Here is a 15,000-nt window from a genome sequence, read left to right on the forward strand (position 1 = left end):
AGCGACCCAGCACGCCAGGGGGCCACAGGGTTTAGAGTTTACAATACTGACTATCTGTTGGATTGATCTCACACTGGATGGCTTGATCAACGTCTCTGTACACTGAGAAGGAATACTTGATACTGTTCTTTTCTATTCATCCGTCAATAAAAATGTGACTGAAAAATGAAATATCGCACAATAGGCATCAAATGTGATTAATGGAAAAGAAGGTAAATATCGGCCTTGGAATTGTCACAGTCTGCCGTGGGATTGCATGTCTAAAGAGTGTGATTTCATCAGGAACGCACATAAATTGATTTCTTCAGAAACTCTGACTGAGGTCTCCATCTCCATTTTCACTGTTACAGGTCAGGGCCTACCCTAATCATGGAATCTTAGTAATAAAGAATAACACAGCAAGGCAGTGCCAACAGGGTGATGATGACTACCTGTCAAAGATGGCTCCCACTCCAGCACTGTGGGCGCTGTTACGATGGACGTGGAGCCCTGTTGCCAGGAGGATCCCATCTTTCACCGCTATCGAACGGTGCGAGAAGGATGCGATGAGGAGCTCGTTCCACCCTGAGGGAAGAGAGAGACGGGAGGGAAGAATAAGGAGAGATAAAGAGGGAAAACCTATTACAACGTTCACGTCATATTCAACATTCAAAGTTGACAATTGTGTTGACAATTGAGCTGACAACAAGGCAAGGGAATTCCAATGAATCAATCTAGGCTGAATAGTCAAACCAGAAAGCTCTTTCATGCATAGGCTCTGGGTTATTAGCAACCAGAGAGATAAGTGTTTAACAGGGTGAACTGCGCCTGCCATCCCAATAAAAGGTGACACACTTGATATGCCAAGCGAGGGTAAGAAACAGAGAGCTCTGTGCCGTTTGAGTGACAGGGCTCCTTTAACTGCTCTGTCTAGCAAAACTCCACACTTCTCCCCAGAGTTGAGTTGGGAATGAGAGGGCCTGGGATGCTTTCGTCTGAGAGGCAGCAGAACTAAACTGGTTATTTATAGAAGACCTGAGCTGAGCACTGAGAAGAGGAGACAGGACCCTCTCAGCTAGCTTCAGAACAGCTTTTTCTGAGAAGGTCTCTCTCTCAAATCAAATGTTATGTGTCTCATGCTTCGTAAACAACAGGTGTAGACTAACAGTGAAGTGCTTACTTACTGGCCCATCTCAACAATGCAGGGAGAAAGAAAATAGAGAAATAATAGAAAAGTAAAGCATGTAATAATAAATACACAATGAGTAATGAGTAATGATAACTAGTGGTACCAGTACCAAGTCAATGTGCAGGGGTACGAGGTAATTGAGGTACAGTTGAAGTCAGAAGTTTACATACACGTAGGTTGGAGTCATTAAAACTGGTTTTTCAACCACTCAGCCAAGACCGCAGAAAAATAATTGTAGTCCTCCACAAGTCTGGTTCATCATTGGGAGCAATTTCCAAACACCTGAAAGTACCACGTTCATCTGTACAAACAATAGTACGCAAGTATAAACACCATGGGACCACGCAGCCGTTATAACGCTCAGGAAGAAGACCGCGGTCTGTCTCCTAGAGCCGAATGCACTTTGGTGCGAAAAGTGCAAATCAATCCCAGAACAACAGCAAAGGACCTTGTGAAGATGCTGGAAGAAACAGGTACAAAAGTATCGATATCCACAGTAACAACGAGTCCTATATCAACATAACCCGAAAAGCCGCTCAGCAAGGAAGAAGCCACTGCTCCAAAACCACCATAAAAAAGCCAGATTTCGGTTTGCAACTGCACATGGGGACAAAGATTGTACTGTTTGGAGAAATGTCCTCTGGTCTGATGAAACAAAAATAGAACTGTTTGGCCATAATGACCATCGTTATGTTTGGAGGAAAAATGGGGAGGCTTGCAAGCCAAAGAACACCATCCCAACCGTGAAGCACGGGGGTGGCAGCATCATGTTGTGGGGGTGCTTTGCTGCAGGAGGGACCGGTGCGCTTCACAAAATAGATGGCATCATGAGGAAGGAAAATTATGTGGATATATTGAAGCAACATCTCAAGACATCAGTCAGGAAGTTAAAGCTTTGTCGCAAATGGGTCTATCAAATGGACAATGACCCCAAGCATACTTCCAATGTTGTGGCTAAATGGCTTCAGGACAACAAAGTCAAGGTATTGGAGTGGCCATCACAAAACCTTGACCTCAATCCCATAGAAAATATAGTTATGTACTGGGCCGTACGCACTACTCTCTGTAGCATCTTGCGGTCGGATGCCAACCAGTTGCCATACCAAGCGGTGATGCAGTCAGTCAACATGCTTTCAATTGTGCAGCTGTAGAATATTTTGATGATCTGAGGGCCCAAGCCAAATCTTTTCAGACTCCTGAGTGGGAAAAAGTGTTGTCGTGCTCTCTTCATGACTGTGTTGGTGTGTTTGGACCTTGCTAGATCCTTAGTGATATGGACACCGAGAAACTTGAAGTTCTCAACCTGCTCCACTACAGCCCTGTTGATCTGAATGGGGGCATGTGCTTGGCCCTCCGTTTCCTTTGAACATGAAGTACCGGAGGGGACTAAGCACACACCCCTGAAGAGCCCCAGTGTTTTGGGTCAGCGTGGTGGATGTGTTGTTGCCTACCCTCACCACGTGGGGGTGTCCCGTCAGGAAGTCCATTATCCAGTTGTGCAGTCCCAGGTTCCTTTACTTAGTGATACGCTTGGAGGGCACTATGAATGCTGAGTAGTCAATGAACAGCATTCTCATGTAGGTGTTCCTTTTGTCCAGGTGGGAGAGGGCAGTGTGGAGTGTTACACCATTATCTCCATAACTATGGGTACCCAGAAGGAGAACGCTAAGAGGGGGTTAGGGTTAGAGAGCTGGATGGGCTTCCTTAAGAGTGAGTTGGAAGTGAACTGTGTAATTTGAAGCGACAAGCAATCAGCAAGGGCAACATATAGGGAAAACACTTCCTCAAAAATGATGACCGCATACATATAAAGAATACATACATATAAAGAATACATACATATAAAGAATACATACATATAAAGAATACATACATATAAAGAATACATACATATAAAGAATACATACATATAAAGAATACATACATATAAAGAATACATACATATAAAGAATACATACATATAAAGAATACATACATATAAAGAATACATACATATAAAGAATATGACAGAGGATTTGTCAGGCTAATAGCCTACAAATTGCCTACAAAGCCCATAATGCTGCAGTGGCCTGCCTATGGGGGATGCTGATGTGGTCTTATGGTCGTGTTGAACTGACCTGCTCGTAGGAGGATGACCTGGTCGTCCAGGGGCAACTCAGAGAAGTGGGGGATCCTCTTGGCCCACTCCACCAGCGTGAAGAGCTGCTTGTCGGCTGCTTGGCAGATGTTAGTCACCGGGTCGTTGGGCTGTTGAAAGACACATGGGAAGGCTTGCTGTCACAAATATGGTTATCACAGAAAGACTGAAAGATACATTGTGACATGTGTGTGGTTGTGTGTGTAATCATACTTATGCACTCTGTATGTGCATGTGCGTGCTTGCTAAGTGTATGTTTTGGTGTGGCAGCTGAGCTTCATGTGGAGCTGTCCTCTCCAGTAGATAGAGCTTTTCAGTCACAGCAGTACACCACCGAGTTTTAGAGGAGCACCAGCCTGCTCCGCTCGCTGCTCCTCTGAGCCAAGACCCTGCACGCACGCACGCACGCACGCACGCACGCACGCACGCACGCACGCACGCACGCACGCACGCACGCACGCACGCACACACACACACACACACACACACACACACACACACACACACACACACACACACACACACACACACACACACACCCTAGCCAAGTGAATGATCTCCTCTGAGGAGCGGGAAGGAAGGAAAACAAACAGTGATTCTGTCCTAGCCCGAGGAGGAAATAACTGCAGAGAATCAGCAGTAACAAATGACTCTCTCCAAGCAGGCCGTTCCTTCAGGACACTTCTACCGACAGAAGACTATTTTGAGTGTTCAGACAGAGAGCCAAAAGAGCTCCACCTGACACACAGTTAAGGAACAAGTGTTTGGGCGTTCAAGTGGCAATTCATTTCATGAGTGACTGTGAGAGAATGGGTCTTAAGAAATAGTATGCTCACTCACCACTACACCAGGGTTATATTCCTGATCTCTGACAGAGAAAAGTCTGGATGAAAAAGGTAAACATTTACAGTATATTGTCGAAGGCTGAAAAGGTGGCCTCTCATGTTCAAGAGAGAGGAGGTGCTTATGCTTTGAGTTAACATGAAAAAGAGAACTGAGGAGAGAGGAGGGATGTTAAAGCTGAGAGAGAGAGAGAGAGAGAGAGAGAGAGAGAGAGAGAGAGGAGATTGTAGGATGGAAATGTGGTTGTGAATGGACAAAGACAAAGAAACCTCAAGTGTCAGAAACCATCAAACTGAAGGCCTCACTTAACCTGGGAGGAAACCATGGGCAGTAAAGAGGACAATAACTTCTAATGTACACATACCAGTGACGTGCAGTCAGGGTAGGTATGGTACGAAGTGCTTACCCTGTGATAATCTCATTTTAAAAAGCTATTATGAAAAGCCACATTTAAAATACAATTACATTTTTTTTTTTTAAATCTCAAATGATTCTGTTGATTTCTATGCTCAAAATCTCAGGATATCCCCTCCTTCCTTTCCATCCATTTAAATTGTTGGCGCACACAGCCATTCCTGACCCCAGTCACTGTTAATAGACAGGGTCAGCATAAGCGTCACTGCCTTGCCTAGCTTGAAGAATCTTCATGTGTTGCATTGAGACTATTTCATATTTTCCGCTTGCGTATTGCCTAAACATGTTGTGCGGGTATGAATTAATCTGGGGTGAGCTCTGCACATTTGGGTCTACAGAATTTTGAGCTTGCATCCCTTAGACTGAAGGAAGCATGGTGGCGGCAGCATCATGTTATGGGTATGCTTTTCAGCAGCAGGGACTGGGAGACTGATAAGGATAGAGGAAACAATGAATGGAGCCAAATACAGGCAAATCCATAATGAGAACCTGCTTCAGAGTACAAACGACCTTAGACTGGGGCGAAGATTTCCGTTCCAACAGTACAATGACCCCAAGCATACAGCCAAAGCAGCGCTGGAATGGCTTCAGAACAAGACTGTTAGTTTAAGCTCGAGATATCCGTCTTTGCACTGGATGCTTCTTTATCCACCGTATCTGCCAACGTAACATTTACACATCTGTGGTGAAAGGTGACAGAGCTAGAGCGGTGTCAGTCAGACCATGAGACATCCCCCCAAAAATGGTCTTCTCACAAGGTTGTCTGTAGCGTCCAAACCTTTTCTGCTCTACGACCCCCACAAGTGTAACGTGACTCGTCTGAAGTCAGTACAGCCGATCTGCCAACTTTTGTTTGTAGCATCCGAACAGTTTACACACTAATATGACATTTTGTGTGACCTACGACATCACGCACTGATTTTTATCTGCATCAAGTCAGTATGGTGGAAACACACCACTGGTGGGAAAATGCACATATTTTCTTTCATGTGGATTTTTGAATATTCGCACGAAACTCCCAAAGTGGATGGAATCCTAGCTAGTATTATCAATCACAAAAACATAATGTTAACTGGGGATGGATAAAATGTATATTATGATGCTCCGATTCTCAGTATGTCTGAGCCAAATCTACAACAACAAAAGCCTTGTAAACTTTTCCCCAACTTCTCACTCTCCCCAAATCTCACAGATCGATGCTGAAAGCTCGGAGGATCCCAACATGAAATACAGCTCTCTGGAGAAGATTAGTGTAAGATGAGGAGAACTCATTCCACCTCTCCTTCTTTCCAGTCGTCCTCTACTTCTAATGCTTAGACCGAAGACTACCCACACTTGAAATATGAAACCGTATGAAACAGTTAACCAGACACAAAGCCGGCACTGTTTTGAAAACTGAAAGTAGATTTTCTTTGGGCAGAGAACAAAAGCATCTTATAAATATTTTACAATCTGATCTCCGTGGGAGACAATGTGGACGATGCGGCTCAGCGCGACAGTTTTTGCCTGTATTTCTCCTCCAAACCCATAAACAAATCCGCTAATTCATTCCAAAAGGCAGCCGCAGCCCAAACAAACCAAAACAAAAGGGGCTGTATGTTGTCTATCTGTCGAGGCCCCTCAAAAGAATACAACTCCCAGAGTTCTCGTGAAACACGGTGAAGGCTCATGAATGTTGCATGGCTCTCTTAGCCATGTTTACACTGACCTTGTTTCTCACTGTATATGACAGGAAGGAACAGAGACCACACTCCTGCCATGATCACACATTAACCCACTGTCCTTACTGTAACGTGACAGCCGAGGAGTCACAGTGGAAGAGATCACAATGCCTTCTGAGGTCTGGGACAATGAGAATGACATGAACCTAGGAGTTCACTATTCTGCGCATGTGTGGAACAAGCCGCGAGGGACCACCGTGTCTGTGAGAGAAACTATTTTACATTTCTTCTCTGTGAACATCCTCTGGAGGATAGGGGGCCAGCTGATCGCTTTCTGAAAACGTGTCGAGCAGGGGGAGGAGAGAGGGAGAGGCGAAATCCTCCCCTGAGGGAGCGATGTAGAGACAGAGTGAGAGCGTTTGGGCTTACGAGTTCCGCTTTGAGGACACCTCTTAATGCCTGCCACAAACAACAGTGTATTTTTTCCCCAGACTGAATGAAAGGCTTTGGTTTGCATTATTCACAGTGGATAGCCTCTCCTCTCACAGAAATGCCTGGCTTGCATACTGTCCTATGAATTTTTCATAACTCGTGGAGACAAGAGATTGGCTTTTAAATGTTTCATATTCTGCTTAAACTACAGCTGCGTGACAACAAAGAGAAATGTGGTAGTTAATAGATGATTAGTCCATAATCCAAATTCCCAACTAAATTGTGTAAAGTCCTCATAATTGGCTCTTAGAGTTGTAGAAGAGTATATTGAGACATCAACCAAGTACCCTCTAAATAACGTTAGCACGCCTATCTGCTTGTCTCTCTCTCTTCTGTGTCTGTCCAAAGAGAGAGACAAAGAAAGTTGACAGATTCAAGCCTAGCAAGGTTGGAAAACACACAAGACAAAATGAGAGAAAGGGATAGAGAAGAAGAGAGGGATATATATATAGAGAGAGAGACAGACAGTGGAATGAAAAACTCCACAGCATGGCAAAATGATAGCATGCCCCCCCCCCCCAAACCCCCTCCCTCCTTGAAGAGAAGGCCCTGGCTTGTCTGACTGGAGGCATGTTACTAACGCCTGTTTAACTCCTGTTCTAGGTCACCATGAGATAAACACACTTTATTCAGCTTGGTCAAACCCCAGCCATTAGACAGTGGCGGTGCCCATTCATGGTGTGCACTCAGGGGCCCCGACCCTGGAACTCATTAACACACGGGGCAGTGCCTCCTAAAGGAGTGGGGGGGGGGGCAGTCTCCGGACCAGAGGGGTTCCTAATCACAGAGACAGCCTGCCAAGGGGACACCACACGTTCCAACACTGACTGTGCCATTTATTTGCATCAAAACTATGAAATAACACATGTACTAATCAAAACATTGTTACACAAATCTAAAAATATTTTATATTTGAGATTCTTCAAAGTAGCCACCCTTTGCCTTGATGACAGCTTTGCACACTCTTTGCACACTTTCTCTCAACCAGCTTCATGAGGTAGTCATCTGGAATGGATTTCTGCCAATCACTTGTGTTGTGACAAGGTAGGGGTGGTATACCCTTGTTTAATCAAATAACAGTACCAGTCAAAAGTTTGGACACCTACTCATTTATTTGACTATTTTCGACATTGTAGAGTAATAGTGAAGACATCAAAACTATGAAATAACACATGTACTAATCAAAACATTGTTACACAAATCTAACCAGCAAAAGCAGCAAAAAAAAAAAAAAAGGACAAAAAAAAAGTGATGGAGAAAGTGTGCAAAGAGACTGCATAGTGAAGGAAAAGCAGCCTACAAAGCTGGGAACTCCTTCAAGACTGTTGGAAAATGATTCAAGGCAAAGGGTGGCTACTTTGAAGAATCTCAAATGTAAAATATATTTTGATTTTTTTAAACACTTTTTTCGTTACTACATGATTCAATATGTGTTATTTCATAGTTTCGATGTCTTCACTATTATTCTACAATGTAGAACATAGTACAATTAAAGAAAACCCCTTGAATGAGTAGGTGTGTCCAAACTCTTGACTGGTACTGTATTCCTAACTTTTCATATGATTATGATGATCATTTTCAGAGTCAACTGAAATATCAGTGGACGGGGAACTAAGTGGTCTCTCAGAAGTTGTCTACAGCTATGGCAATTTAGATTAAATACAATGACACATATTACCCAATCTACATGGCCTACTGAACTACAACTCCCCATTACAATCATCACCTTAAATCATAGCAAGAAGTAAAGGAAAATAAAAAAATATGGATCCAATAGAAATGACTTGTATTACTAGAAAACTACCAAGACAACTGAAAACAATTCCTGCAAGATATTTATCTACCTTTATCAAAGCTAGATTTCTAGAAAAGCTTGATTTCCTCCTCCTTCTCCTGCAAGGCACCCCTGTTGGCGTCAGAGCCCCAGCAGACGTACAGCCACCACAGCAAGGCACAGCCCAGACGTACAGCCACCCCAGCAAGGCACAGCCCAGACGTACAGCCACCCCAGCAAGGCACAGCCCAGACGTACAGCCACCACAGCAAGGCACAGTCCAGACATACAGCCACCACAGCAAGGCACAGCCCAGACGTACAGCCACCACAGCAAGGCACAGCCCAGACATACAGCCACCACAGCCCAGACGTACAGCCACCACAGCCCAGACGTACAGCCACCACAGCAAGGCACAGCCCAGATGTACAGCCACCACAGCAAGGCACAGCCCAGACGTACAGCCACCCCAGCAAGGCACAGCCCAGACACACACACACAGTACTGTAGTGTCAGAGCTCCCATCCCCTCTCCTCTCCTCTCCCTCTCTCCTCCCTAATGTCAACGCTCATCACGTACATCTCCTTCTTCCCAAAGATGGCTCTCTTACTCACATAACAGCCTTCAGAGTTCTACCTTCACTTCACAGGACATTTCCCCCCCACCCACCCAGAGCAGATGAGTCCCAGAAGAAGCACTCTCTCTCTCTCTCTCTCTCTCTCTCTCTCTCTCTCTCTCTCTCTCTCTCTCTCTCTCGCTCTCCCTCCTTTCCTCTTCTGCACAACTGCTCTCTGTCTGTCGTTCCGGTAGGATTCCTGAGAAAACCAGAGCTTGGTGGGATGCTGTCAGAAACAGCCTGGCTGTTGTATTATTCATGGTTGAGCCAGAGAGAGTCTAGAAAATGAACAGAGAGAGCCTCACATAGCTTAGGTGGGTGCCTGGGAGACTGCAGATGTCAGGGTGCACAGGTGAACTAGTGGACTTGTGATGTAAGGTGCCATACAAGGAGCACATAGGATATGGATGTAGAATAGTCACAGCACCTTGTTCATCTCAGTGATAGGCATCAGGTGGCAGAGCCCTGGATAGCTCCCATCCTAAGGGAATGACAACCACAGCCTCTGCTCATCTTTCACTACAGAGATGTAACATGTAAAAACTGGGGGGGGGGGGTGAATAATAATATCACCACCACATTGGCTAATGGCTGCTCCCTGTTAATCAAGCAAGACCCTGGGGAGTCCAGGGTCATTCAGAGAGAATAATGGAGATTGTTAGATTGCAGCATAATTGAACTCATGGTGTGGCAAATTGTTGTGATAACACTGATTACATGTTATTAATGTCCATCATTGCAAAGACACACATGCCAGATGGCTGAGGCACAAAGCACCTGTATCGTACCAAGGGGAAATGGGTGAAAATGGCTAACACAGATGTAGTAGGACCTTCATTTGAGCCAGTTTGCTACAGCAGGAAAATAGTCCTACAGCAACATGAAATGCAAATTATTATGTGGATTATAATTAATTAACATTTTTGTAGCAGTTGACACATTTTTTGTAATGAAAAAAATCAAGTCAGAAATTTCAAAGTGAAAATTACAAACTTCAGAAGTCTTTTTAAACCTCAAAAACACTACAAGTTAAACATTTATCCTACAACAGGGTGATCAAATTAAGATCCTGTGTGTGTGTGTGTGTCAGAATTTGTGAGCGGAGCTAGAGCGGAGCGAGGGGCGCAGCGTACCCAATTTGACTGGAGCGTGTAGCGAGATCCTAGCCCGCTCCAATTTCGCTCAGGACATGCCCGCCCCAGGATGCATTTGTAGTCTGCTTGTGTGCTGCTATAGCCACTTCCTCTAGCGACGGTCTTGGAGTTGTCACATTCTGACCTTAGTTCCTTCGTTTTTGTCTTTGTTTTAGTATGGTCCGGTGAGTTGGGGTGGGCAGTCTATGTTTGTTTTTCTATGTTGGTTTTTGAGTTCGGCCTAGTATGGTTCTCAATCAGAGGCAGCTGTCAATTGTTGTCCCCGATTGAGAATCATACTTAGGTAACCTGGGTTTCACTTTTGGTTTGTGGGTGTTTGTTTCCGCGTGAGTGTTTGGGCCACACGGTACTCTCTCGGTTTTGTAAATTCACGTTGTCATTTATTGTTTAGTGTTCTGAGTTTTATTAAACATCATCATGAACACTTACCACGCTGCGCTTTGGTCCTCACCTTCTTCCACCGATGACAACACTTACCACGCTGCGCTTTGGTCCTCACCTTCTTCCACCGATGACAACACTTACCACGCTGCGCTTTGGTCCTCACCTTCTTCCACCGATGACAACACTTACCATGCTGCGCTTTGGTCCTCACCTTCTTCCACCGATGACAACACTTACCACGCTGCGCTTTGGTCCTCACCTTCTTCCACCGATGACAACACTTACCACGCTGCGCTTTGGTCCTCACCTTCTTCCACCGATGACAACACTTACCACGCTGCGCTTTGGTCCTCACCTTCTTCCACCGATGACAACACTTACCACGCTGCGCTTTGGTCCTCACCTTCTTCCACCGATGACAACACTTACCACGCTGCGCTTTGGTCCTCACCTTCTTCCACCGATGACAACACTTACCACGCTGCGCTTTGGTCCTCACCTTCTTCCACCGATGACAACACTTACCACGCTGCGCTTTGGTCCTCACCTTCTTCTACCGATGACAACACTTACCACGCTGCGCTTTGGTCCTCACCTTCTTCCACCGATGACAACACTTACCACGCTGCGCTTTGGTCCTCACCTTCTTCCACCGATGACAACACTTACCGGAGGTCGCTAAATATTCTCATAATGAAACTGATAAAACACACAGGTGCTAAATCCAGGTGACTTACAAAGATGAGAACCAAGAGAGGTGATGTAGTGTTCACAACTAAATAATCATTGTGGAATCTGAAAAGACACGTATCCCAAAAGCACGAGGGTGCACTTACTACATGCACATGCTAAAAGAAAGGAACTAGCTGAGAAGATAACTGTGTCATTGTAGCAAAGTATTTATAAACTAAAATTCAGAACTCTTAAAAGTTTGGTTCATTGTTGTTTTATTATCTATACAATAGGTCATAATTGATTTTGTCCCAATAGGCCTGGCATATTCCAACTTTCAACAAGCTTTCTGTTTTGATTGGGTTATTTTGCCTGAAAAACTTTAGGACTAATTAAATAAATAAAAAAACTCTGCATCTCTGCCCAGCCTGGCAAGAGTGGCCCAAAGGGTATTTAGCATCCTAAGTGGCCCTGCAAGTGTGGAGAGGATATTGTCCGCTGTTGGCCTTCTCTCCAGGCACCATCACATGAGCCTGAAGCCACAGACTCTGACCAAACTTGTGTTTCTAAAAAATGAATTCAAAATCACAGCCTATATGTGCAATTTACAGACTATAATGATTTAATACAACAAAGTGTTGTTCATGCAAGCAGTTGCTCCTGATGCAGCATCCACCGAGAGGCTCTTGCTGCCAAGGGAATGCCTGACAGGTTGAAAGACGTTTTGGACACTACAGTGAAAATGGTTAACTTTGTTAAAGCAAGGCCCCTGTGCTATTTTCTGCACTATGCAATGATATGGGCAGCGACCATGTAACGCTTTCACAACATACAGAAGTGCTCTGGTTATCAAGGGGCAAAGTATTGACATGTTTTTTTATAATTGAGAGACGAGCTTAAAGTTTTCTTTACTGACCATCATGTTCCCTTGTCTGACCGGTTGCATGATGATGAGTTTCTCACACGACTGGCCTATCTAGGTGATGTTTTTTCTCACCTGAATGATCTGAATCTAGGATTACAAGGACCCTCCGCAACTATATTCAATGTGCGGGACAAAATTGAGGCTATGATTAAGAAGTTGGAGCTCTTTTCTGCCTGCATTAACAAGAACAACACAGATCTTTCCATCATTGTATGATTTTTTTGTGTTCAAATGAACTCAAGCTTACGGACAATGTCAAATGTGATATAACGAAGCACCTGAGTGAGCTGGGTGCTCAATTACACAGGTACTTTCCCAAAACGGACGACACAAACAACTGTATTCGTTATCCCTTTCATGCCCTGCCTCCAGTCCACTTACCGATATCTGAACAAGAGAACCTCATCGATATTGCAACAAGCGGTTCTGTGAAAATTGAATTTAATCAGAAGCCACTGCCAGATTTGTGGATTGGGCTGCAGAGTTTCTTGCCTTGGAAAATCGCTGTTAAGACACTGATGTCCTTTGCAACTACGTACCTATGTGAGAGTGGATTTCTCGGCCCTCACTAGCATGAAAACTAAATAGAGGCACAGACTGTGTGAAATGATTTAAGACTGAGACTCTATCTAATACAACCCAACATTGCAGAGTTATGTGCATCCTTTCAAGCACACCCTTCTCATTAACCTGTGGTTTTACATGTGAGATGGCTAAATAAATGATGATTTGCGTCCTGGTCCTATAAGATCTCTTCGTCACTTCCCACAAGCAATAACTCACACTCCTTCTTATGTTTCATAAATGTATCGTATAGTGTGTGTGTGGCAGGCTTACCATGATGGCAAAAAACAACATTTGAGAGTACGCTGAAGGGGTACGGGACTATAAAACGTTTGGGAACCACTGCTGTAGCCTATTTGAAATGAGGAGCTCTTCATATGTTCACCTTTTCATGTTTATTAAATAACTTTTCATTAAAATCCTATGGTTTGGATTCAATACTTCAAAACCAAATGGCAGGTCCAGGTAGTCACATAAATAGATGGATGTTGGTTAAATTGTGATTTTAATGAGCGGCAGTTTTCTCCCCTGTGAGCTCAGAGCTGTTTTATAGCGGAGCGGTTGGAAAAGGATGTGGCGCACCGATGAGCGGGATTTCCGACCACTCAACTCCGCTCACATCCACATGTGCATGTACACACGCGGATAAGTATGTTGGCGTGTTTGTACATAAGTGAGTGTGTAAGCGGCTCCTGCTCTGCAGAGCCACACAGTACGGCGTAGTGACTCACCGAGTTGGATGGCATGCCCAGGTTGGTCTCGGTGTAGGTCTCGGTCTTGGGTTCCACAGCGAGCTCGGCCTCCAGGACCTTCTCCACGGGCATGTCCTCGTTGACGCCGCTGGTGGACTCCACCTCGTTCTCGCTGCGCTCTTTGGCCCGCTGGCGCTCCTCCTGGACGGCTGTGTGTAACAAAACTGGTTCCGGTCACTACTGCTGCTGCGGTGTTGTCTAGTGTGTGCGGTGTTTATGCCTGTATGTGTGTGTGTGTGTGTGTGTGTGTGTGTGTGTGTGTGTACATATGTAAATAGAGAGTGTGTACAATTATTATAACATGCTCTGATGTAAAGACAGAGTTAAACAGTCCCCATAATTACAGGTGACATGAATAGAGACATGAAAGGGAACACAGTACTGTGTAAAACACAACATACACATATCAGTCCATACAAGGACCCCCTCTTCAGCTGTCTGATATCGAAGAGATGGGTCTATTCAGAGCATAACAAACAACAAGCGCCTTTCACGGCCATCATATATTTAGACATTAATAATGTATGGGATGTCACTCCTCATTTAGGCCCTGCATGTTTACCACAGACACTGTGGCTGAATGGCTTTGACAGACTGACTGGAGCACACACATTAAATGGGGACTTTGTCCAATATAATGTGGTTTTTATTCTGTCCAGTAAATAACAGTCTCACTAAGTCTCTGGGTAAAGCAGGGCCTTGTTGGATCTGCTGTGTGATTGGCTTGGCAGGGAGACACAGGAAGTGGTTTGTGTGCTGAGCAGACACAGAGGCTCACTGTGGCCGAGGCAGGCCAAACCGCACCTCCACCCTCAGAGGATTTGGGAGAGAGGTGTGTGTGTTCATATAAAAGTGGTTGCTCTGCACCGACTCTGGGTTTCTCCTTATTCTACCTTCTAGATTCCCCAATAAACAGAAACAGTCCCCCAGACACACACATCCACACATCTACACACCCAGACACACACATCTACACACCCAGACACACACATCCACACATCTACACACCCAGACACACACATCCACACATCTACACACCCAGACACACACATCCACACATCTACACACCTAGATACACACATCCACACATCCTATACACACACACATCCACACATCTACACACCTAGACACACACATCTACACACCCAGACACACACATCCACACATCTACACACCCAGACACACACATCTACACACCCAGACACACACATCTACACACCCAGACACACACATCTACACACCCAGACACACACATCTACACACCCAAACACACACATCTACACACCCAGACCAAGACACTTCATATTCTCTTTTCTTCTTTTTCCTTCTGTTTCTATTCCAAATGCTGAATCACAGGGGTGGGGGTTCTGGGAAGGGGAGAACGGGGAGACTGGGGGAGACAGGGGAGAGAAGGAGGGGACGATGAGGGGGGACGAGGGGCCCC

General features: G+C 45.0%; 1 protein-coding gene across 1 annotated transcript in view; it reads right to left on the reverse strand.

Annotated features, from left to right (window-relative positions):
- The window catches only part of LOC124048894 (retinoic acid receptor RXR-alpha-A-like), a 263,797-nt gene that overhangs the window by 8,822 nt on the left and 239,975 nt on the right, over positions 1-15,000 (reverse strand). The window contains 3 exon segments of the mRNA XM_046370062.1: positions 432-564; positions 3,286-3,415; positions 13,536-13,705. Coding sequence (XP_046226018.1) covers positions 432-564; positions 3,286-3,415; positions 13,536-13,705 — 433 coding nt within the window.

The sequence above is a fragment of the Oncorhynchus gorbuscha genome, linkage group LG11 (genome assembly GCF_021184085.1).
Source record: "Oncorhynchus gorbuscha isolate QuinsamMale2020 ecotype Even-year linkage group LG11, OgorEven_v1.0, whole genome shotgun sequence".
Taxonomy (NCBI): domain Eukaryota; kingdom Metazoa; phylum Chordata; class Actinopteri; order Salmoniformes; family Salmonidae; genus Oncorhynchus; species Oncorhynchus gorbuscha.